We start from the raw sequence: 25,517 nt of genomic DNA, 5'->3' as shown, positions 1-25,517 counted from the left end.
GTAGTGACTCTCCTTTCTCACTCATGATTTTATTGAGTCTTCTCTCTCTTCTTTTAATAAGGTTGGCTAATGGTTTATCTATCTTATTTATTCTTTCAAAGAACCAACTCCTGGTTCTGTTGATCTGTTCCACAGTTCTTCTGGTCTCGATTTCGTTGAGTTCTGCTCGAATTTTAATTAACTCTCTTCTTCTGCTGGGTGTAGGGTCCATTTGCTGTTTTTTCTCTAGCTCCTTTATGTGTAAGGTTAGCTTTTGTATTTGAGTTCTTTCCAGTTTTTGAATGGATGCTTGTATTGCTATGTATTTCCCCCTCAGGACTGCTTTTGCTGCATCTCAAAGATTTTGAATGGTTGTATCTTCATTCTCATTAGTTTCCATGAATCTTTTTAATTCTTCCTTAATTTCCTGGTGGACCCTTTCATCTTTTAGCAGGATGGTCCTTAACCTCCACGTGTTTGAGGTCCTTCCAAACTTCTTGTTGTGATTTAGTTCTAATTTCAAGGCATTATGGTCTGAGAATATGCAGGGGACGATCCCAATCTTTTGGTATCGGTTTAGACCCGATTTGTGACCCAGTATGTGGTCTATTCTGGAGAAAGTCCCATGTGCACTTGAGAAGAACGTGTATTCAGTTGAGTTTGGATGTAAAGTTCTGTAGATATCTGTGAAATCCATCTGGCCCAGTGTATCATTTAAAGCTCTCATTTCTTTGGAAATGTTGTGCTTAGAAGACCTATAGAGGGTAGAAAGAGCTAGATTGAAGTCACCAAGTATAAGTATATTATTATCTAAGTATATCTTAACTTTGGTTATTAATGGATTGATATATTTGGCAGCTCCCACATTCGGGGCATATATATTGAGGATTGTTAAGTCCTCTTGTTGGATATCCTTTAAGTATGAGATAGTGTCCCTCTTCATCTCTCACTGTAGTCTTCGGGGTAAATTTTAGTTTATCTGATATAAGGATGGCTACCCCTGCTTTCTTTTGAGGACCATTTGAATGGTAAATGGTTCTCCGACTTTTTATTTTCAGGTTGTAGGTGTCCTTCTGTCTAAAATGAGTCTCTTGTAGACAGCAAATAGATGGGTCCTGCTTTTTTATCCAGTCTGAAACCCTGCGCCTTTTGATGGGGTCATTAAGCCCGTTCACATTCAGAGTTACTATTGACAGATATGAGTTTAGTGTCACCATGATATGTATTCAGGTCTTGTTTTTGTGGATTGTTCCACTGAACTTCTTCTTAAAGGGGAATTTTAAGAGTCCCCCTTAAAATTTCTTGCAGAGCTGGTTTGGAGGTCACAGATTCTTTCAGTTCCTGCCTATCTTGGAAGCTCTTTGTCTTTCCTTCCATTTTGAATCAGAGTCTTGCTGGATAAAGTATTCTTGGTTGCATGTTTTTCTCATTTAGGACCCTGAATATATCCTGCCAGCCCTTTCTGGCCTGCCAGGTCTCTGTGGAGAGGTCTGATTTTACCCTAATACTCCTCCACATAAAAGTCAGGGATTTCTTGTCTCTTGCTGCTTTAAGGATCTTCTCTTTATCTTTGGAATTTGCAAGCTTTACTATTAAATGTCGAGGTGTTGAACAGTTTTTATTGATTTTAGGGGGGGATCTCTCTATTTCCTGGATCTGAATGCCTGTTTCCCTTCCCAGATTAGGAAAGTTTTCAGCTATGATTTGTTCAAATACATATTCTGGCCCTCTGTCCCTTTCGGCGCCCTCGGGAACCTCAATTAAACGTAGGTTTTTCTTCCTCAGGCTGTCGTTTATTTCCCTTAATCTGTCTTCATGGTCTTTTAATTGTCTGTCTCTTTTTTCCTCAGTTTCCCTCTTTGCACTCAACTTGTCTTCTATGTCACTCACTCATTCTTCCACCTCATTAACCCTCATCGTTAGGACTTCTAGTTTGGATTGCATCTCATTCAATTGATTTTTAATTTCTGCCTGATTGGATCTAAATTCTGCAGTCATGAAGTCTCTTGAGTCCTTTATGCTTTTTTCTAGAGCCACCAGTAGCTGTATAATAGTGCTTCTGAATTGGCTTTCTGACATTGAATTGTAATCCAGATTTTGTAACTCTGTGGGAGAGAGGACTGTTTCTGATTCTTTGTTTTGAGGTGAGTTTTTCCTTCTAGTCATTTTGCTCAGTGCAGAGTGGCCAAATACAAGTTGTATTGGGAAAAGGTGAAAGAGAGAGAGAAGGAAAGAAAAGAGAAAAAGAAAAAAGAAAAAGAAGAAGAAAAGGAAAAAGAGAAGAAAAAGAGAAAGAAAAAGAAAGAAAGGTGAAAAGAAAGGGGTGGGGGAAGCAATCAGAAATCAAAAAGAAAAACAAAAAACAAAAAACAAAAACCACGGGGGAGTATCTTCCGATTCTGTATACTTTAAGTCCCTTGACTTCCCCTGGAACTGGTCCGTGTCGCTGGTCTTCTGGGGGAGGGGCCTGCTGTGCTGATTCTCAGGTGTTAGCACTTGGGGGAGCTGCTCTGCCCCCTGCCTGGTGCAGGGCTCTGTGGGGGTTGTTTACCCCGTGAGGCCCCAGGAGGAACAACCCCAGTGGCGGGGCCAGCTCTGCAGCCCTGGAGTCAGCCCCCGCAGTAGCTCCGGGGCTCTCCGTCTGCAGGGCCTGGATGCTCCGGGGCGGGGCCACTGATCTGCTCAGCTCGGGGCAGGAGTGTCCTTGCTGTCCTGGGCCCTCCCGGTCTCTGCCTGTCCTGGGGGGAGGCCGGATCCTGGGCTGTGTCCCGGTGCCCTGTGCTCCGGGGCCTGCGCTGTTGGATTCGCGTGGCGCTCCCGCCCCGCAGCCCCCTCCGCGGAGCCGCTGCCCGAGCCCCTCCGAGCTGCTCCCGGGTCCAGCCGTGCGTGCTGCCGCCCTTCAGGGAGCTCGGCCGCGGGGTGTGGGGCTCTCCCCTCCCGAGGCCATCCCCGCCCTCCTGGGTCCTGCTCTAACTCCCTGCGAGCCCCTTTCCGCCCAGGAAGGTTGGTGCAGCTCCTGCTCCTCCAGGACGGGGCTCTCCTGTCCTGGGGACACTCACCCCGGCCTCAGCCCGGCTCCTCGCGGGGCCCCTCCCCCTTGGAGGCCTTTTGTTTTGTTTTGTTTTGTTTCTTTATTTCTTTTTCCCCGTCTTCCTACCTTGATAGAAGCGCGAACTCTTCTCACTGCACCCCCACCTGAGAGATCTTTAAAGCACAGTGGAAAGAGCAGCCCTGCAAGATGTCCCTGATAGGTTCCCTAGAGCCCAGATCTGCTTGTTGGGAAGAATTATGCATTTCCTTTAGAGATTCTTTCCAGACTGGGTCCTCCTCAGTGCATCCATTAGACTCCTCTCCCACTCAAAGACTTCTGAATCCAGAGGCAACTTCTCTGTAGCTGAAATAACCAGACCTCAACAGCACAGAGCTCCAGAGCCCTAACCAGAAATTTGCTCTAAACTCACAGTATGTGCTTGGTTTCTGAGTAACACTATGTGTTGTAATTAATATTACTAGTTAACTATTTTCTCATTGTAGTGACTATTATGTTTCCCAATTCTATAGAAATATTTTAAGATTTTTAAAACGGGAATGTTCATAACAGTGTGTCCCAGCTAACCTCTCAGCTGGCCTGTGCCCTGCAGTCAATTGTAACAGAAGAATGTGAGGTCTGAAAATGCTAAAAATGGCACATAATGAACCATAGTGGGCACATTACCATTCTCCCTTATCACCCCCAAGGGTACAAGGCCCCAAGATGATCTGAAATGGGTTAGTATCTTCCAAGCTGTTGACCAGCTGGTTTCAAAATGTACCTTTTTCAAATGTTGTCTTCTCAACTTCAATCTGCCCTCCATCTGAAGGATACAGATAAGAATTTGTTCCTGAGATTTGGATGGGTATATCTCCCATATTGTATCCACGAAACTAGAAGGGAAAACATCATGTTTTTGTTTTGTTTTGTTTTTATAAATTTATTTTTATTGGTGTTCAATTTGCCAACATATAGAATAACACCCAGTGCTCATCCCGTCAAGTGCCCACCTCAGTGCCTGTCACCCAGTCACCCCTACCCCCCGCCCACCTCCCCTTCCACCACCCCTAGTTCATTTCCCAGAGTTAGGAGTCTCTCATGTTCTGTCTCCCTCCCTGATATTTCCCACTCATTTTTTCTCCTTTCCCCTTTATACCCTTTCACTATTTTTTATATTCCCCAAATGTTTTGAATGTGGAACTGCAATTGACAAAAATAAAATCACCAATGTGAGCCAATTAAAGTTGCTATAAGCTTAATTTCTGCCACATGAATGTCTGTCACTTTGTAGACTCAGAGTACATTGTCCATATTATCTTTAGCATCTTCTGTGATGTTACAAGGGCAAAATTAAAGGAGGCCCATGATTTTAAAATCTGTTCACCCTTACAGCTAGTGCAAATCAAATCACTGTATTATTGAAAAACAGTGGGAGAAAACATCAATATCTCTTTCATTGGCTGTTAATTTTCTGTTTAAAGTGAACTGATATATTGAGGAATATTGACACTTTATACTTTTTTTCTTGACACTTAATATGGTAAAGATTTTTTTTAAGTGTTGCAAATAGAGCTCCAAGTAATTGTGATGCATGCTAACACTCAAGAATGAACTTAACATAGCAGCTACAATGGACATAGGCTGTTACATTTCTGTCCATCTCTTTCCCATTAGGTTCTCCTCATAAGACTGCTTGAGGGACAGGCCAGCAAAGGGATGGTTTTACCAAATCACACAAGAAAAATACATGGGTGCCTACTCTGCAAGACCTGTCATCTGAGACAAATAGAGTCAAACTTTGTGTTCACTTTGACTTTTCACAGTTGCTTATTTACATTAACCTAAATGAATGCTTTTGTGTCAAATCTCCACTTTCTGGCCCTCAGTAACCTAGTTTCATGGCACTCAAGAAAAACTGGCCTGAGGGTATTACTATCTTGGTGATTGGCTACAAAGAAGGTCCTAGGTATTGGAGGGTGGAGTATGGGTGTGAATCATCTATGCTAGAAGAAATTCCAAGGCCTTCTGACATGTCAGTGAAGATTGGGAACCTTGTGTTTCCTCAGAAGCTTGTTTTTCCCAAAACAACTAGTAAGGAAGCTTTTTAGAACACAGATTTTACCGGATAAACAATCTCAGGTTCTGGTTCCAGGAGGGGTTCCTCTGTTACTTCTGGAATCCTCATTTGTTCTTCTTTAGATTTCTCCTTGAAAAATGATTTTTTCTTCAAAGCCCTACTGTCTTCTTTCTCTACTTTTTCCTTTCCTTTCTTTTTACTAGCTTCCTTACTTTTCTTTTCTGCTTTTTTTTCTTCCCGTAAGCGCTCTTCTTCTGCTAATCGATCTTGTTCTTCTTTCCATGCCTGTAAAAACATTAAAAAAAAAATTAACAGGATTTTGAAACAAATTAGATTCCTTTCAGGTTCATCTTGGAGAATATTTCACATGCTTTCTGAAAGTAGTATCTTTGACAATTTAAGATACTGAGCTAGAAACCTTGGAGTTACCTTTGATTCTCTTCTCTCACCCAACTTCTGTGTACCACACCCTGCCAAAAAGCTCTTCAGAGATTTCTTTACTCAGCTTCCTCTTCACCTTCTGTTGTAATTTTCCTTAATTCAGGTCTCATCTTTATCTGAACTATTACATTAGCCTCTTAGCTTGTCTCTCTTAGTTGCTTCCTATTCTTTTCTACATGAGTCCAATCCCCAATTTAGGTCCTGAACATGGTTAATCAGCAATATGGTGGATCAGATGTTCAAAGAAACATTCCTGGCAAAAAATATTTCAAAAATGATAAGTAAAATTGTAATGCATAGCAAAGCTGGCAACAAATTAAAAGATACGAGAAAGCACTAATCCAGTAAGAAACATGAGCCCTGAGGACAGAAGTTTCCGAGGGCTATCTGCCCATTCTTGACAGCCTAGAACTGGAGTTTTAATGGGTTGCAGGGACTAGAGCAATAACCTGAGAGATATCAGATCAGAGACCTCTGAATAGAGCAGGTATTTTTAAAAATGACACCTTTGTTGGGTTAACTAAAAAAATATCTTTCCTTATAGAGGAAGACCATGAATGCTAGCTTGCTTCCTTAGCACTGTGTTAAAGGTGAGGAGGGGTAGGGGAAGTCTCCCCTGAGAACTAACCACAAGCCTATATTAACATATATTTGTGGCCAAAAAATACATCACCTTAAAAATGTATTCTAAAAATATCATGGGTGGATATAAGTTCACAAATGAAAATCACAAGACATGAGGAAGTAAGCCAAAAGCAAGGATCTGAAGAGGACACATACTATGAAGACATCTCTGCAAAGACTGGAGATATTGGAATTATCAAATAGAGGATATAAAATAAGTATTTTAATCTGCTTAATCTTTAATTTGCCCAAAGAGAAAGAAGTATCCAAAGTATAAATAGGAAACAAGAAAGTATCAAAAATAAGAAGGTGAAAAAAAAAGAAGGTGAATAGGGGAAGGGAAGGAAAAATAAAGATGAAATCTGAGAGGGAGACAAACCATAAGAGACTCTTAACTATAGGAAACAAACTGAGGGTTGCTGGAGGGGAGGTGGGTGGAAGGATGGGATAATTGGGTGATGGGCATCAAGGAGAGCACTTGAAGTAATGAGCACTGGGTGTTATATGCATATGATGAATCACTAAATTCTACCTCTGAAACTAATAATGCAATATGCTAATTAATTGAATTTAAAGAAAACAAACAAATAAGAAGATGAATTTGAAAGCTCTCTTGGAAATAGAATAAAACTTCAGAAAAGGCAGCATTTTTAAAAAAGATTTTATTTATTTATTTGACACACAGAGAGAGAGAACACAAGTAAGGGGAACAGCAGGCAGAGGGAGAGGGAGAAGCAGGCTCCCCACTGAGCAGGGAGCCCTGGGATCATGACCTGAGCCAAAGGCAGGTGCTTAACCAACTGAGCCACCCAGGTGCCCCAGAAAAGGCAGTATTTGAATAGATAGTTGCCAAGCCATTTCCAGAGTTGATGAAAGACATGGATCCTAACATCTGGAAAGGTCAATGAGTTAAAAGCAAGAAGTAACAGTGATGTGCTTATTTCAAAATAACTTAGTCAAAGAAAGACAAATACTATATGATTTCACTCATATGTGGAATTTAAGAAAGAAAACTGATGAACATAGGGGAAGGAAAGGAAAAATAAAATAAAAAATAAGATGAAATGAGAGAGGGAGGCAAACCATAAGAGACTCTTAACTACAGAGGACAAACTGAGGGCTGCTGGAGGGGAGGTGGATGGAAGGATGGGGTAAATGGGTGATGAGCATTAAGGAGGGCATTTGAAAGTAATGAGCATTGGGTGTTGTATGCAACTGATGAACACTGAATTCTACCTCTGAAACTATAATACAGTATATGTTAATTAAATTGAATTTAAATTAAAAAAAACAAAAACGGTGGAGTGCTAGACCTAGCTCATGTTGACTTGAAAGAATTTATTGTTAAATTTTCTAGAATTTTATCAGCTGATTGTTAACCACAACCATTATTTGAAATTAAATTATATAAATGCACAAATAAAATATTAAAAACAAACATATCAAATACTCAAAATTTAGCATCTTCTTTTTTTGTTTTAAAGATTTTATTTATTTATTCATGAGAGGCACAGAGAGAGGTGGAAACCTGGGCAGAGAGAGAAGCAGGCTCCCCACTAGAAGCCCCAAGCAGGACTTCATCCCAGGACCCTGGGATCATGTCCCGAGCCAAAGGCAGATGCTCAACCACTGAGCCACCCAGGTGCCCCATAACTTAGCATCTTCTTAATTATTTTGTTACATTTCCCTATTATCTATGCTCTTGAGATTATTTATATCAACTATATATATCATAGAAATACAATATAGTGGTGTGCTACTATATATTGTTTCTCATTCTGTATTCAGTGATGTCATATTGAGAGCCTAAATACAACCTTGATGAGAGTATTTACACTACGCTTATCAGCAAATGCTACAAATCAGGGACCAACGAACAGTTGGTTATCTAAACTTATGAAAGTGACAGAGAAAATGTTAATAATGCAGATGAAATTTAAAAGTGTCATGTTTGGAGCTGTTACATTATAATTAGTACAAAAAATCGAGGAAATATTCTAGTATTTAAAAATGATCTGATTCAGCAAAGAAGTTGCTCATGTTGCTGGTGAATGAGACCTATTCCCTTGTCCATTTTTGTCATACTTGTTCATGTCAATGAAAACATCAATCAACATTCATATTGGATCGGCAGTTGTTTGTTGATTATAATCATAGGTTGGCTAAGGATACAAGGGCTTACTAAAAATCAGTGAAAGCATTTTATGAGGATCAACTGGCTAAATGGAATTTGCAACAAAAAGTTGTATATGTTTTATTGTTTGTAAGTTGGGTGCTCTACCTACAACATTATCTGTAAAATTAAGAATAAACTTATATAGATAGATGATAATTTTTTTTCCTAGAGAGCTATTCCTAAACATTTGCTAGCACACCACTTTGTGTTTTCAAAGCAGCTGGAGAGAAAAGGTAAACTGTCAATAAAGAAGTGACAAATTAGGTCAACAACTTATTAATAACTACCATGTCAACTAGGAATGGGATCAATACCTTGAGAGAACTAAGAAGATATATAAAAAAAAATCAACTGATTATTTTATAAATGAAAATTATGTTTAGTGAATAAGGGTAAAATAAAGCCATTTCTTGGTTAAGTAAAAACTGAGGTTTAATAACAACAAACCCTTACTAACAAGAAGTTTTAAAGGAAACACTCTCAAAATACAAAATGTGAGAAGAAACGCATGACAAAACAAATAATGTGAGGCTAAAGCTAAATAACATTGACTATGTAAAGCCCTGACAATAATAATGTTTAATTTGTTGGAACAAGAAAAAACAAGATAAAACTTAGAAGTTGGGAGAGGAGAAGCAGATTTTAAATAATATTAATAACTCCTTGTATTATTCTAGAAGAAAGAAATTTTATTAAGTTTAGACTTCATTAAATTATGTGTACAAATTGAATTTCTAGAACAACCACTAATAGAAATAGAATGTATACATTCTAAACTTCTCCTGTCAAGAGCCAGATAGTTAATATTTTAGAATTTTTGGGTCAAGAAGCAAAATCAAGGACATTATGTAGGTACTTATGTAGCAAGTGAAGAAAGTAAATTCTGCATATATTTTATTGACAAATCATTGAGCATAATTTCTGTTGTAATATAAGTCTACTAATAAAAAAAAGATTTTTTTTTTTTTGTGGAAGGATAAGATTCCACTTAATTAGGGTTAAAATTTGTGTTCCCATCACTAACTGACTGGAAATGAGAAGACAAAATAAATTCAATATAAAATTAAGCAAGAAATGAGGAAAAAAGGATCATAGAAAAGGCAGGAAAATAGAAACTACATCAGCTGAAGAAATATGTACAAACTACATCAACTGAAGAAATTCCAAATATATAATTAATCAGAATAGATATAAATGGATTCAACTTTCCTGCTAAAAGAAAGATCATCAGATATGATCTCTTAAAAAATCGAGTTTATAGTCCCTGTTTACAAGAGACATACTTAAGATATAAACACACAGACAGGTGAAAATAAAGAGATATAATTTGCCAGTCAAATGCTATCTGAAAGAAAGCTCCTATCCCTTTGTTTTTCTTTATTAATTTAAGAATCAGATTTCAAAGGTTCATGACAACTCTATGGGGATTTTGATAAGAGTAGTGTTGAGTTTATATATCATTTCCTAAATTGAATGTTTTCATCCATGACCATGGTATATTTTCTCACTTATTTAAGTGTTAAATGGCCTCAATAATATGCTGTAATTTCCTCCATAAAGATTTTGCTTGTCTCTTTTTTTTTTTGGCACCTTACAGTTTGTGTTGCTTTTGTGAATGGTACTTCTTTTCTTTTTTTTTTTAATTTATTTTTTATTGGTGTTCAATTTGCCAACATGTAGGATAAGACCCAGTGCTCATCCCATCAAGTGCCTCCCTCAGTGCCCATCACCCAGTCACCCCCACCCCCTGCCCACCTCCCTTTCTACTATCCCTTGTTCATTTCCCAGAATCAGGAGTCTCTCATGTTCTGTCTCCCTTTCTGATATTTCCCACTCATTTTTCTCCTTTTCCCTTTATTCCCTTTCACTATTTTTTATATTCCCCTAATGAATGAGATCATATAATGTTTGTCCTTCTCTGATTGACTTATTTCACTTGGCATAATACCCTCTAGTTCCATCCACGTCAAAGCAAATGGTGGGTATTTGTCGTTTCTAATGGCTGAGTAATATTCCATTGTATACATAGACCACATCTTCTTTATCCATTCATCTTTCCATGGACACTGAGGCTCCTTCCACAGTGTGGCTATTGTGGACATTGCTGCTAGAAACATCAGGGTGCAGGTGTCCCGGTGTTTCACTGCATCTGTATCTTTGGGGTAAATCCCCAGCAGTGCAATTGCTGGGTCATAGGGCAGATCTATTTTTAACTCTTTGAGGAAACTCCACACAGTTTTCCAGAGTGGCTGCACCAGTTCACATTCCCACCAACAGTGCAAGAGGGTTCCCCTTTCTTCACATCCTCTCCAACATTTGTGGTTTCCTGCCTTGTTAATTGTCCCCATTCTCACTGGTGTGAGGTGGTATCTCATTGTGGTTTTGATTTGTATTTCTCTGATGGCAAGCGATGCGGAGCATTTTCTCGTGTGCTTGTGGCCATGTCTATGTCTTCCTCTGTGAGATTTCTGTTCATGTCTTTTGCCTATTTCATGATTGGATTGTTTGTTTCTTTGCTGTTGAGTTTAATAAGTTCTTTATAGATCTTGGATACTAGTCCTTTCTCTGATACGTCATTTGCAAACATCTTCTCCCATTCTGTAGGTTGTCTTTTAGTTTTGTTGACTGTTTCTTTTACTGTGCAAAAGCTTCTTATCTTGATATGAAGTCCCAATAGCTCATTTTTGCTTTTGTTTCTCTTGCAAGAAAGGGGGCGCTGGGATGCAAGGCTGGTTCAACACTCGTAAAACAATCAATGTGATTCATCATATCAGCAAGAGAAAAAACAAGAACCATATGATCTTCTCAATAGATGCAGAGAAAGCATTTGACAAAATACAGCATCCATTCCTGATCAAAACTCTTCAGAGTGTATGGATAGAGGGAACATTCCTCAGCATCTTAAAAGGCATCTACGAAAAGCCCACAGCAAATATCATTCTCAATGGGGAAACACTGGGAGCCGTTCCCCTAAGATCAGGAGCACAACAGGGATGTCCACTCTCACCACTACTATTCACCATAGTACTAGAAGTCCTAGCCTCAGCAATCAGACAACAAAAGAAATAAAAGGCATTCAAATTGGCAAAGAAGAAGTCAAACTCTCCCTCTTCACAGATGACATGATACTGTATATAGAAAACCCAGAAGACTCCACCCCAAGATTGCTAGAACTCATACAGCAATTCGGCAGTGTGGCAGGATACAAAATCAATGCCTAGAAGTCAGTGGCATTTCTATACACTAACAATGAGACTGAAGAAAGAGAAATTTAGGAGTCAATCCCATTTACAATTGCACCCAAAAGCATAAGATACCTAGGAATCAACCTAACCAAAGAGGTAAGGGATCTATACCCTAAAAACTATAGAACACTTCTGAAAGCAATTGAGGAAGACTCAAAGAGATGGAAAAATATTCCATCATGGAATATTTTGGATTGGAATCCATGGAATGCTCATGGATTGGAAGAATATTGTGAATGTCAATGCTACCCAGGGAAATTTACACATTTAATGCAATCCCTATGAAAATACCGTGAACTTTCTTCAGAGAGTTGGAACAAATCACCTTAAGATTTGTGCGGAATCAGAAAAGACCCGAATAGCCAGGGGAATATTTAAAAAGAAAACCATAGCTGGGGGCATCACAATGCCAGATTTCAGGTTGTACTACAAAGCTGTGGTCATCAAGACAGTGTGGTACTGGCACAAAAACAGACAATGGAACAGAATAGAGAATCCAGAAGTGGACCCTTAACTTTATGGTCAACTAATATTTGACAAAGGAGAGAAGACTATCCACTGGAAAAAAGGCAGTCTCTTCAATAAATGGTGCTGGGAAAATTGGACAGCCACATGCAGAAGAATGAAACTAGACCCTTCTCTTTCACCATACACAAAGATAAACTCAAAATGGATGAAAGATCTAAATGTGAGGCAAGATTCCATCAAAATCCTAGAGGAGAACACAGGCAACACCCTTTTTGAACTTGGCCACAGTAACTTCTTGCAAGATACATCCATGAAGGCAAGAGAATCAAAAGCAAAAATGAACTATTGGGACTTCATCAAGATAAGAATCTTCTGCACAGCAAAGGAAACAGTCAACAAAACTAACAGACAACCTACGGAATGGGAGAAGATATTTGCAAATGACCTATCAGATAAAGGACTAGTATCCAAGATCCTCAAAGAACTTACTAAACTCAACAGCAAAGAAACAAACAATCCAATCATGAAATGGGCAAAAGACATGAACAGAAATCTCACAGAGGTACTTCTTTTCTATTACATTTTGTAATTAGTTATTGCTGTTGAATAGGAACTCCAATGACTTTTTTTCCGTGTTAATCTTGTATACAGCAACCCTGCCAAACTTCCTTAATTTATTTTAAAAACCAAACTAATCTTAATACTGATGCTTGTTAATAGCAACACAAAAGTCTATAGACTAATTTCATTTATCATGGACACAGAAATTCTAGATAAAATACTATCAGATCAAACCCAGTTATTTATTAAAATAACATACAATGAAAAAATGCTATATATAATTCTTATTCTATGATGTACATAAGATGGCTCTAGGAGCTTATTGAAAATCAAAATTTCTAGATTCTACTCACAAAGCTACAATTAAGATGGAATGAAAAGGGATCCCTGGGTGGCTCAGGGGTTTAGCGCCTGCCTTCAGCCCAGGGTGTGATCCTGGAGTCCCAGGTCCATTCCCACATCAGGTTCCCTGCATGGAGCCTGCTTCTCCCTGTGCCTGTGTCTCTGCCTCTCTCTCTCTCTCTCTGTGTGTCTCTCATGAATAAATAAATAAAATCTTAAAAAAAAAGATGGCATGAAGACATACATATTTTAAGTCTCTCCCCAGAGACTATAATATATAACATATAATAAATATATATTATAATATATGCCATTATGTGGGATGAGGACTAAACTTTAGGAAATATTGAAGAGGAGTTTGATTTAGAAATGCAAAGGTTTTTCATATTATTAAATAAATCTCCATAATTCAATATTATCAAAAAAATAAAGGAGAAAAACCAAATAATTTTTTAAAAATTAATAAAATTAAGCAGCTACTAATAATAAACTTAACGATTTGCCATGTAATATTTTTACCATCAAGACCCAGAAGCCTGGAGGCTCACCAAGATTAGGCCACATTGTTTTGAGGTTTATTGCATAGTAATGGAGTGTGGAAGTCAGCTCTTGCCTACTCCATATTTAAGCTTACAACAAAGTTGTAATTAAGATAGTATGGTGCTTGCAAAGGAATAATTAAATAGGCCACTGAAATAGAATACAGCATTCAAAAATGGACCCCCCAAAAATGAATGGATGAAGAGGGTTAAGAGGTACAAATTTCCAGTAATAAAATAAATAAGTCACAAAAATAAGAAATAAAAATAAATAAGTACCTAATATGTTATATAGTCAACATTCCAATTTAGTTGCATATGTAGGGGAGTGATTAATGTTACATTTAATTAAGTGGTACTAATAAAGTAATAGTCCATGCATGCAAAGAAAAAACTCCTTTAATTACAATATAAAAAATGAATTTCAGATAGATTTGATATCTGAATATAAAAAGTTTATCTATGAAAATATTCTAAGAGAGTACAAGAAAATTAACATATAATCAAGGTGAAATTAATCTGATAGAAGCCCTGAAACCATATAAAGAATGACAGAATTTTTTTTTTTTAAGATTTTATTTATGTATTCAGGAGAGACACAGAGAGAGGCAGAGACACAGGCAGAGGGAGAAGCAGGCTCCCTGATGTGGGACTTGCGATCCTGAAGATCACCGTCTTGAGCCAAAGTCAGATGCTCAACCACTGAGCCACCCCATGCCCTCAAGAATGATAGATTAAAAAAATTTTTTTTGGAGAAGCTATAACATACATACCAAACAGCATAAATCCTAATTGAATAGAAGAATGAATTACCACCAATTAAAAACTCCCGTAACCACCACCAAGTCAAGAAGCCCTTCTTAAATTTCTTCCTAATCACTTCCCACCTCTACTGCCTCAAAGCAGCCATTATGCTAATCTGCAATACTTCAGCTTCGTTTTGCATGCTTTTAAGCTTTATGTAAATGAAGTCATACATAATGAATATATTCTTTGCACTCTCTCTTGTGTTCAACATGATGTTTGTGAGATTAATCCATATTTCTGTGTGTAGCTCTAGTAATTCATTCCCAGAGCTGTACATTTTTTCCTATGACTGAACCATTCTAGGCATTCCACTGTTAAATATATTTTTTTAAGATATTTATTTATTTATTTATTTATTTATTTATTTATTTATTTATTCATGAGAGACAGAGAGAGACAGAGACATAGGCAGAGGAAGAAGCAGGCTCCCTGCGGGGAGCCGGATGTGGGACTCGATCCCAGGACTTGGAATCACAACCTGAGCCAAAGGCAGATGCTCAGCCACTGGACCACCCGGGTGCCCTCCACTGCTGAATATTTGAATTGTCTCTAGTTTAGGAGAATTAAAGATAATGCTGCAAGAACAACTTTGTCCATGTGTCTTGATGCACACATGCATACATTTCTACTAAGTATATATCTAGGAGTGGACTTGTTAGGTTAAAAAGAAATTGTATGCTTGATTTTTGTAGATATGTCCAGTTTTCCAGAGTGGAAGTGCCTACTTAATTTCAACCAGCAGTACATAAGAATTCACTTTGCTTCATATCCTTGCCAAAATGTGGTATTGTGCCTTTTAAATTTTGGCCAAAAATGACTGATTTGACTACATAAAAGTAAAATATTTCTGTATAAATAGAAACACAAATGACACTTATTAATAAGAAAACTTTAATACTTTACACATATCCAAATTATGGACTAATAATATTGCTATGAAAATAAGTTAGATCTCAGATATAATATGGTAGTGATAGTTATGATATGGTGCTATGCAAAAAAGCTATGTGGCATACCAGTCTAAATCAAAACCAAACAAGTGAAGACCCTCTTTGTATTTGTGTACGCATGCATTTATGAGTATAGAGCATGCTAAATTGTTAATATTTCTTATTTTCAGGGGCTTGGGAGAGCCAAAGTAATTTTGATTTATGATAAACCATAATTAATTTTGTAATTAAAAATTCCAATTAAAAATTGGAAACAAAAACCAAACACCTGCAGCAGAAACAGTATACTGATTATAAACAAGGCACTGCCTTGGATTTTGGTTATATAAAAATGAATCACACAGGCCCTTAAAGGTTTATCATCTGAAGGAGGAGATAGCTCGGTGGAGAGACTGCCCTTTCATTGCAGGTTCAATTATTTCTGAAAGTTTAGCAAACAAAGATCACTTCTGTTACACTACACAAGCTCTCTATCACACAATAAATCTGAATGCGTAATTACTCAGTGTGCTTTGTCTTTCCTTGCATTACCTTGAGAGAGCCTTCTAAAATGAAAGCAATCTTCTCTTTCTCTTTTTCCTTTTCTTTTTCTTGATCTGCTATCTCTGTTTTGCTCATTCCTTTGTTACCTATAACCAGAGAAAATGAAACTTCTTAGTAACTCTCTACAACAAAGTTTCAGAGTAGGACCAAAGGTCTGGATTAAAGGGGACTTTAAAGGCTACCAAGTCCAACTCTCCATTCTTTCACCCCTCACTCTTTTTGGTTGTCTCCAGAGTGGTTGTCTGACATGGAAGTGAGCTCCTCCAGAGATGAGGAAGGCACTGTCATGGGGGGAGGTAATGCATTCCATTCTCATCCTGCCTCGAACTTGAACTTGAAACTTGTATTGCAGTTGCCTCTCTCTCCCTGGAGCTTTAACCTAATTAATCCTAGTTTAAACCCTTCAAAGACCACACAGAAGAAATCAAATTTATCCTTTCATATTGAAGCCCTCCTCTTGCCATTATAGTCATTCTGTTTTGAAGATTTACAATCATCCTGACTCAAAAGCTCTCAAACTGAATGCAATACCTACCAAGTGTATTCCCATCCTAAACTGACCATTTTCTGCATTTCCCTAAACATCTAGATAGTAATTAAGCTTTTGATTCTGTTCAGAAGCAGAATAGAGAAAAGGCAGTCAACCCACAATTTTTCCTGGTTGTAGGCAAGTAATGGCCCTAGATGTTATTGTGAAAGGGTGGCCCTACATCCTTTTTATATAGTCTCGTCCGTTGTTCCAGGTTTTTAGTGCTGTCCTTTTGTGCCCCCATCAGGATGAAGGCCAAGCTAATAGGTTGATTATTATAACCATTTTAGTGAATGGTAACTAATTCATTACCAACGTGGTTAATTTTTATTTTGAAATTAAGCCAAGCACTAATGAGCACTAATTCCTTTGGTGATTGACAGAAGTTGCAAAATCTTTGGAAAATAAATACCTTTGCTTTCTTTCATTCTCAACTTCTGCTATCAGAAATAATGAATATTGTTAACACGGAAACCTTCCCCTTTGCACGAACCTAGTGAGCTTTCTCTATTTTCCAGAGAACTTATCTCATTGCTTTACTTCTTTATCAAGTATCCTTCCTCTTTTTTTCACCCTCTTTCCCTTCCCCAACAGCATCAAAGCCATGGAAATTAACAAAAATAAACAGGTATAGATCCTACATCCTGTCAAGTGCCTGTCACAAGCTCCAAATAATTCATTTTTCCTTTATTTTTAGATTCCTACCCCCCAGTTAGTCTTGGGACTCTCTGCTTGCTCTTCTAAGAAAGGTCTTGTTTTAATTTCACTTTTCGAATCTAAAAGTATTCAAATGGAGACATGCTGACTCTGAATTGCCTCATATTGGCAACAAATCTTAGATAGCTGAACCTATCTACCTTACCAAAATAAAGACATCTGGCATTTCCCTAACATCACATTTGATCTGCAGGACAGAGCAAATCTTCCAAATCTGGCGGGAAGTGGCATCAATATAGGACAAATATTCCATTATCTTATCATCAATCTCATCATATTTGGAACTCAGCTCTTCTATTTTTTAGAGAAGGCAAAGGGTCACAGAAATTTGTAGGCAACCCCTTTTAATACTGAAGTATTCAGTCTTGGTTACATTAACAAATAGGAGGATGTCTTTGGACTTTACAAGCAAGTTCAACCAGTTACTTACTTTTAGATTTTTTAACAGCATTGATTTTGCCAGGAGAAGTGATTTTGCCACCAGCAGATTTCAATTCCAGCTCAGCCTTTGTCCTATTAATTTCCTCAGCCATTTTAGATTCCTGATATATGGCTTCTTCTTTTATGATCCAATCTTGAATGGATTTTGCCACAAGTTCCAAATAATTCCTAAAATAAAGTTTGAAAAAGAGCAAATGACAATTGAGTTACTATTAATTAAAATCAATCAATACTTAAGATATCAACTGTGCAAATGAACTTTTTGAAGATGAACTGATCCTAAATTGCCCATGTAACAAATGTAATAGATTCAGATAGATCCTAGATGTAATTTGTACAAAGTTGTCAAATACAAATACCCAGTGAGCATGTGAAAAGGGCCCAACTTTGTTCATAAAGACAATTTTAAAATGAGAGGTTTCCACTCCAGTCAAGGATTAAAAAGTTTGATACTCTCAACACTTAGCTGGAGAGTAATATGATACAATCCCTTTTTAGAGTGATTTTATAGCATAATAGAAACTCTCTTAATTAATGACAGCTAACTGACTCACTGGATTAATTGAAATGCTCCAGTCTTGCTGTAAAACTTACTGGCCTGCAAATACACCCTAAATACTGTGCCTTATACTGCTTGTGCACTTATGCTCACACCAGCGAGTAGTTTGCTCACTGTGAGTCAGTCATGTTTGTTCCCAAATCCATTCATACTATTTAGTCTGATGATTGTACTTATTTTTAATGAAATCTTATGTATACTTACAGCATCTGAATGTCCCCAGAGAGTTGTTTCTGAGGAAATAAGTTGAAACATTTAGATTTGACAATCAAGATTAGTTACTGTCAAAATGTGTGAAAGTGAGGTCTAAGGTTTGAAAAATAAAGCTGGAGGTTTATTTTACGCAGGTTGTTTCACAATTTTCTTTCATTCTTGATCCCTTTTAAAGAAATAAACTGAAAACTATAGTCTATGAGTTATGGGTACGTGGTATCTTCATTGGGAAGGGAAAGGACATCTCAAACTCAACCTGTTCCCAAACTAATTAATCTTCCTCTCCAAACTGCCCTGTGAGGCCTTTTGGCATCTTAGTTGTTGGCAAGTCTATACTCCTAGTTGATCAGCCCAAAGACCCTTGAAGGCATCCTTATTTTCTCGCACTCCTTTTCCAATCTGTTGGGAGATCCAAATGATTTTTTAAAACACATTTAAAATTTACTCAAAATCTAATCACTTCCCCTTTGCTTCACTGCTATCTTCTTGGTCTAAGCCACCATTACCCTTTGCTAGGATGGCTACTGTGGCCTGCCAACTGGTCTCCGTGTCCCTACCCTGGACCTGCTGTAGTCTATTTTCCACAGAGCCACTAGAGAGATTCTTTTTATTCTTTAGATCATGTCTCTCTCCAGTTCGGAACCTTTCATGAATCTGCTTTTCAAACAAAACCTAGAGTTCTTGCTATTTTTTCATGATGAGGGAACACAGCCAAATCAGTATTCAAATGAGATGACAAAATAGAAATATTTCAGCATGCCAGGATTCAGGAATTCGCCAGCCACAGATACTTTCTGAAAGAATTACTCACAAATGTACTCCAGCTGCATTGAAAAAATAAATCCAAGAAAGAAGACAACATGGGATATAAATAAAAGGGCTGAGGAAAAAAACAGTACAATTTGTAATTAAATGTAAAATAACTGTGTTACTTGTTTGTTATTAAAAATATTACTTAATAATTGGAAATAAAATTTCTAGACACTTTCAAAATGGGAAGTAGGTGATTGGTTGGGAGTAAGTAAAATGTTAAAAATTTTAACATTTTCTGTGAAATGATATTAGTACTCATTAACCCCAATTATGATACAAAATGTTTAAATATGTGATTTAAAAGGACAACTTCTAGAAGGATATAAATAGAATGTATAACTTTAAAAACATCACACAGTAAGAATGAACTAAAAATTCAATCTAACAAAAGGAAGAAAAGAGATAAATCTTAAAGTAGAAATATACTTATTAAATAGTTAAGAATGAGGCCAAAGACATTACTGATAAAAATAGAAGTGAACAGATTCTTTAAAATACAAAGTTTTAGGGACGCCTGGGTGGCTCAGTCAGTTAAGTGTCTAACTCTTGATTTCAGCTCAGGTCATGATCTCAGGGAAATGAGATTGAGTCTACTACCCCCCCCCCCCCCCATTCTTCCACCCCTCCCCTCAGTTGGCTCTGTGCTGAGTATGGGGCCTGCTTAAGATTCACAAATCAAAATGATGCAGAAAAATAAAAGAATGGCAGATGGCTGACTAGGAAGCCAGAAAAAGTCCAGATTCTTGATGACTTTGGTGAGTAGCTGCACTATCCCTGAGATGCTGTTCAATTCCAAATTTCTCACTAGAGAAGAAAAAAAATTCCCTTATTAATAAGTTTAACCACTGTAGGTGCAATTCCTAGTTGACCTGAAAAATGACTGAGAAAGTTATATCAGTAAATTTTTATATAAAAGATACTGTTCCAAAATACTAATATCAAAGCTGGTGAAATTCAAGGTCCAGGGCATTAAAGGGAACAAGACGTTTTATCATGTTGGTAAAAGTTACAATGCATTAAAAAGGATACTTCTAAAGATACAGATTCAAAAATAAGTTTAAATATACACACATATAGACACAGTACACATGAAAAACTAACAGAAGAGATAGCCAAAATTATAATAATAAAGACAGACATTAATTTATCTCTCTCAGGAATGGACATTCATCATGAAAATATGTTTCAGTTTTATCTAAAAGACATCTAAAATCCAAATGTCATGCATGAGGTTGTAGAACAATGTAAATTACCAAAAGTAATTGAAGAAGAAATAGAAATTCTGAATAGAAGATAAACCTTAGAAGAACTGCAGAAGTTGTAGATAATCTGTTCCTCATCCTTTCACACTATCATCTCTCCCATTGGGCCCGGTCATCCAGCCGCTAGGCAGGTGAGTAGCTCTATCTCTAAATGGTTTTCCATGTAAAGTGTTCCTAACCTTCCCAAAATAATGTACTATATGATGTAAGCTTCTGTATATTGAGCAAAGGATTAGCATACGACCTGTTTCCCCAGTTATTCTGTACATCCATTCTCTGTATCTTTCTGTATCCTTTTAAAATAAAACAAAGCTGTATAAAATAAAATAATCAATGCTGGTTATACATCAACCAGCAGTGAAAAAAATAATGAGGTATTCTCATCATTAATGAGAAGAGAGAACAAAACTTTAAGATCATGAAGAAATAATGAAGGAGCTTGGAAGAAAAAAAAAAAATCACTGATTCCTAGAGGTCTATTTGCTGAGCTGCTGTGTTGATATGTCACTCAGTTGCCCTACTTTTGAGTCTTCCTCAAATTAAGTGGAGTTATCCAAAATCAGCATGCAGCATGTCATGTTTTATAGTTCCTACTTGAAATATTTCAGAGGTAGTTGTATTAGAGCCCATACAAATCAACTATAAGGTAATAATATCCTCACTAGACTTAACTGATCCAGGAATGATGCCTGTCATCAGAGCAGTATAGCTTTGATGCTTATCACAGTGCCTGGTACACCTCAGATGTTCAACTGGATAAACTAAATTGAAGGGTGTTTTTTTGTTTTTTTGTTTGTTTGTTTTGTTTTTAGGATTCTTTTTTTTTTTTTTTTAAGATTTTATTTATTCATTTCAAAGGGAGAGGGAGAAGCAGACTCCCCGGTGAGCAGACAACCAGACATGAGGCTCTATCCCAGAACTCTGAGATCCTGGCTAGCATTCTTAAGTAACAAAAATATAATTAGTGATAATGTTTTCAAAATCAGCTTACATTTTATAGCATTTTCCAATAAGTATGATCACACATTGCTTAGTACATGCTGCAAGCTTCTTTGGCTGTATAACTCTCATAAAAATTTGTAAGGAATATTAGTCAGGGTTCTCCAGAGAAATAGAACCAATAAGATGTGTAGATAGAGAAAGAAAAAAATATCTATTATGCAGAATTGGCTCACACAATTTTAGAGGCTGAGAAATACTAAAATCTACAAACACAAAGCTGAGAGTCAGGAGAGCCAATGATGTATTATATTCTAATCAGAACTCTTTAGAGTTGTTTTCTAGTTATACTTCCTAGGTTATGTAATTATGTGTGTGTTTGTGGTCTGTGTGTGTGTTCACTTTCTCAACCCCATGATTCTTACTCCTGCATTCTTGATTTATTTGTAGGGACTTTAATTTAAGCACAGCAGGGTTCAATAAGCCAATTGAAGTTTTTTTTTTTTTTTTTTTGACTTGAACTACCTTGCTTAGGCTAAGTAGCTAAGTAACTAACAACCTAACTAAACTAAGATAGCTATTAGCTAAACTGTCTGAGTTGGTTACCTGAATCCAACGTTGGAGTGAAGAGCAATGTTCCAATGTTCACAATGCAGACGTTGTGTATTCATTGGATTATGAAAGACTAAAAGTAGAGAGTTGTCCTGGGTATGGTAATAAGAATCAATCCACCTGTATTGCTGACTGGCTTCTTGCAGAACCTAAAATCAAAATATTTGCATTGTGTCCCACCCCCCCCCACCCCCCCAGGAGAAGGCTCTCCTGCTAGGGCATATCTCAGTTTAGCAGGAGACCCTCTTTTTATTTCCACACTGTTAGTCTCACTGGTGAGAATGTAAGTGATAGATTTTTTTGGAGCTGAATTCAGCAACTCTTATAGAAAAACAGATACTAGTTTCCAGGCATACAGGCATCTGCTCAAGTGTTTTTAATTTATTAAGGCTGGGAGATAATAATTAAGTCAAGCAGCTATTTAACATTTTGCATGGCTTCATATAGATCGTCTCATTTTAAAATCCCCAGATAAATAGGTACAATTATTTTTCCCACTTCAAAATACTAAAATCCTCAGTTTTCAGTGTAAATTGGAGCTGAGAGAGGATGAGAGATTTGCCTAACAACAGAGTTCATAAGTTCCAGGGTCAGGGCTTAATGCCAGTCTAAGTGTCACCATTTTGCACTCTGAAGAGTGCTTTCTACTACACCATGCTGTAGTATAGAGGAATGAGGTGAGTAGTCTTTCTCATAATACTGTTTCCAAACGCCTTCTAACCCTGGTCTTTCCCAAAACATTCCACCCTCAGCATGACTTGGAATTGCAGCTACCAACAGAGAGGTAGAGAGGGCAGGCACACTTGTATCCTGCTTCCATTTCACTGCTAATCAACATAAGGAAACATGTTCACAGGGAAATAAATTAGATAGCTGTGGGTTGTTGTTTTTGTTTTTGTTTTCAACATCAATCTTACGTAGGAATTTTCAGTTCTCTACTGTTTGGGTGATCTGACAGCATGGAATTGCATATTATGTTAGGAAAGAACTGTTTTACTTTTGCTTCCAATTTTACACGGGTAGCATTACCAAAATAATGTGTTTACTTCCCCAATCTACTCCCCTGTATGAGAGTCTTTATGGAGTGGCATTTAAACTATTACATCTGTTCCCTGAGAAGTAATACCAGAAACACACATGTAGTGAATATTTTTGCATTAATTTTGTTTGTTTGATTTTGTTACATAGGGTACTATTCATTACCTTTCTTTTTGGAAAGGCAAATTCCTTTAAGACTTTAAACCCCTGAGGTGGTGGAAGGGGAGGAGGGCAGGGTGGTGGTGGTGAAGGGGTGACGGGCACTGAGGGGGTCAGTTGATGGGATGAGCACTGGGTGTTATTCTGTATGCTGGCAAATTGAACACCAATAAAAAATAAATTTATTATTAAAAAAAAAAAGACTTTAAACCCCCAAACCAAATATGCTCATTTCCGATGAACATGTATCCTTCTTTCCATTAGAGAGCTCTGCAAAATTTGTTTTTCTATTTACTTTAGCTGCTAGAATTTATAACACTAAGTTTCTCAGAGCTATAGTTGCTCTTAATCAATGCTTGACAGGTTTTCATGTATCTTTTTTCACCTTTTTTTTTACTACTTGGCTTTTACCTATTATTCTCTATTAATATTGCTGGTACCATAAACTAATTAGTTAATTAAAAAAATAAACACATACTTATTACAGTGTTATTCATAATAGCCAAGATATGGTGGCAACCCAAGTGTTCAACCATGGATGAATGGATAAAGAAAATGTGGCAATATATATGATATGGCATATGATATAACATATATAATATATATACATAATTAAATATATATATACACAATGTATAATGTATACTATATGTATACAATTAAATATATATACTTATTGTGTGTATATATACAACTAAATATTACTCAGATATAAAAAAACTCTTGCCATTTGTAACAACATGGATGAATCTAGGGAGTATCATGCTAAGTAAAATAAGTCAGTCAGAGAAAGACAGATATCATATGATTTCACTCATATGTGGAATTAAGCAAAACAAATGATCAAAGAAAAAAAGAGATAAAAAATCAGATTTACAAAAAAAAGATTTTATTTATTTATTCATGAGAGACACAGAGAGAGAGAGAGAGAGAGAGGCAGAGACATAGGCAGAGGGAGAAGCAGGCTCCATGCAGGGAGCCCAACATAGGACTCAATCCCAGATCTCCAGGATCACGCCCTGGGCCGAAGGCAGAGCTAAACTGCTGAGCCACCTGCGCTGCCCAAAAAATCAGATTCTTAAATACAGAGAACAAACTGGTGGTTGCCCAGAGGGGATGGGTGAAAGAGGTGAAGGGGATTAAGAGTAAGCTTACTGTGATTAGCACTGAGTAATGTATAGAATAGTTGAATCATTATATTTTACACCTGAAACTAATATAACACTGTATGTTATACTTCACTTAAAAAATAAGCACCTACTATGTGCCAGGTACTGTGTAGATTTTAGGAAAACAAAAGTGAACAAGATAGATTTTCCTTTAAAATCTGATTAAGATTTTTATAGCTCATCCTGGACTCAGGGACATATCCTGAGAAGATGAAATTGATGGAGTATCTGATTCATAGAACAAATTGGACAGGAGCAGAAGTAGGTTGATGATTAGGAAGATCCTGTGGTAGAACAACAACAGGGTGGTGGCTGGACTGATGTAGCAAGGCTGGAGATGGTGAGGAACTTTGATGGCATCAAAACTCGATGATGGATCAGACATGCAGGATACAGGAAAAGCAGAGATGAAGGATGATTCTTAGCCTTTTGGCTTGAAGGTTATATCTTCCGAGATGGATGAGGAGAGAAACATGCGTAGGTGGGAAAATTACGAGCCTCATTTGGGACAATGAAATTGAGATGCAGGTCAGAAATTCAAGTGGAATTTGGAATTAGGTGTTCTAGTGTGGAACTTGAGAGAGAAATTATTTGGAGGATAAAATTTTAGGAGTCATTAGCAAAGATCATATATATATGTATATATATATATATATACATATATATGTATATATACATGAAATCATCACAAGAATGTTTACAATAGAGAGAAGATGGTTCAGGGCTGAGACTCCAATATTTAAACATTAAGTCAACAAAATTCCAAACAGAGCACTGAGGAGAAATACAGTATGGCATGTTGGAAACTGAGAGTGAGGAGTGTTTCGCAGTGAAGTGAGAAACTCTGTGATGCTGTTAAAAGGTCCAGGGAGATGAAGAAAGATAATTGTCCATTAGATTTGGCAGGGTGGTTATCATGCAGCTTCATGGAGTGGTGAGGACAGAGCCAAATCAAAAAAAAAAAAAAAAAAGCCTGAAATGAATGTCCAGTTAGAGATGAAAGGTTAAACATATGTATGTACTTCTCGACACCTCACTAAAAGAATGGTGAAATTATTGGGTTTTAATATCATGAAATAAAGGTCAGAGGAAAGGAGACAAAGGCAATACAGTTTAGAAGCTGAAAAGCAGAAGGACAAGGGGTGGCTGACAGCAGACATAGAAAATCAAGTTCTAAGATTAATTTAATAAGAGATCAGAAGTAACCATACTTGTGTGCAAGAAGTGCAGAAAAGCTCAAGAAATGGCAGGACGAGGTACTTCTGAGAATGGGGTGAAAGTGG

General features: G+C 37.2%; 1 protein-coding gene across 1 annotated transcript in view; it reads right to left on the bottom strand.

Annotated features, from left to right (window-relative positions):
• The window catches only part of SPAG17 (sperm associated antigen 17), a 208,677-nt gene that overhangs the window by 78,330 nt on the left and 104,830 nt on the right, over positions 1-25,517 (bottom strand). The window contains exons 18-22 of the mRNA XM_072766779.1: positions 21,863-22,017; positions 17,460-17,638; positions 15,772-15,869; positions 5,133-5,372; positions 3,792-3,903 (exon numbers count right to left, since the gene is read on the bottom strand). Coding sequence (XP_072622880.1) covers positions 3,792-3,903; positions 5,133-5,372; positions 15,772-15,869; positions 17,460-17,638; positions 21,863-22,017 — 784 coding nt within the window. The remainder of the gene's footprint in view (positions 1-3,791; positions 3,904-5,132; positions 5,373-15,771; positions 15,870-17,459; positions 17,639-21,862; positions 22,018-25,517) is intronic.

The sequence above is a fragment of the Vulpes vulpes genome, chromosome 8 (assembly GCF_048418805.1).
Source record: "Vulpes vulpes isolate BD-2025 chromosome 8, VulVul3, whole genome shotgun sequence".
Taxonomy (NCBI): domain Eukaryota; kingdom Metazoa; phylum Chordata; class Mammalia; order Carnivora; family Canidae; genus Vulpes; species Vulpes vulpes.
Note: the sequence above shows the minus strand (reverse complement) of the source record. Positions and strands in the feature narration are given on the sequence as shown.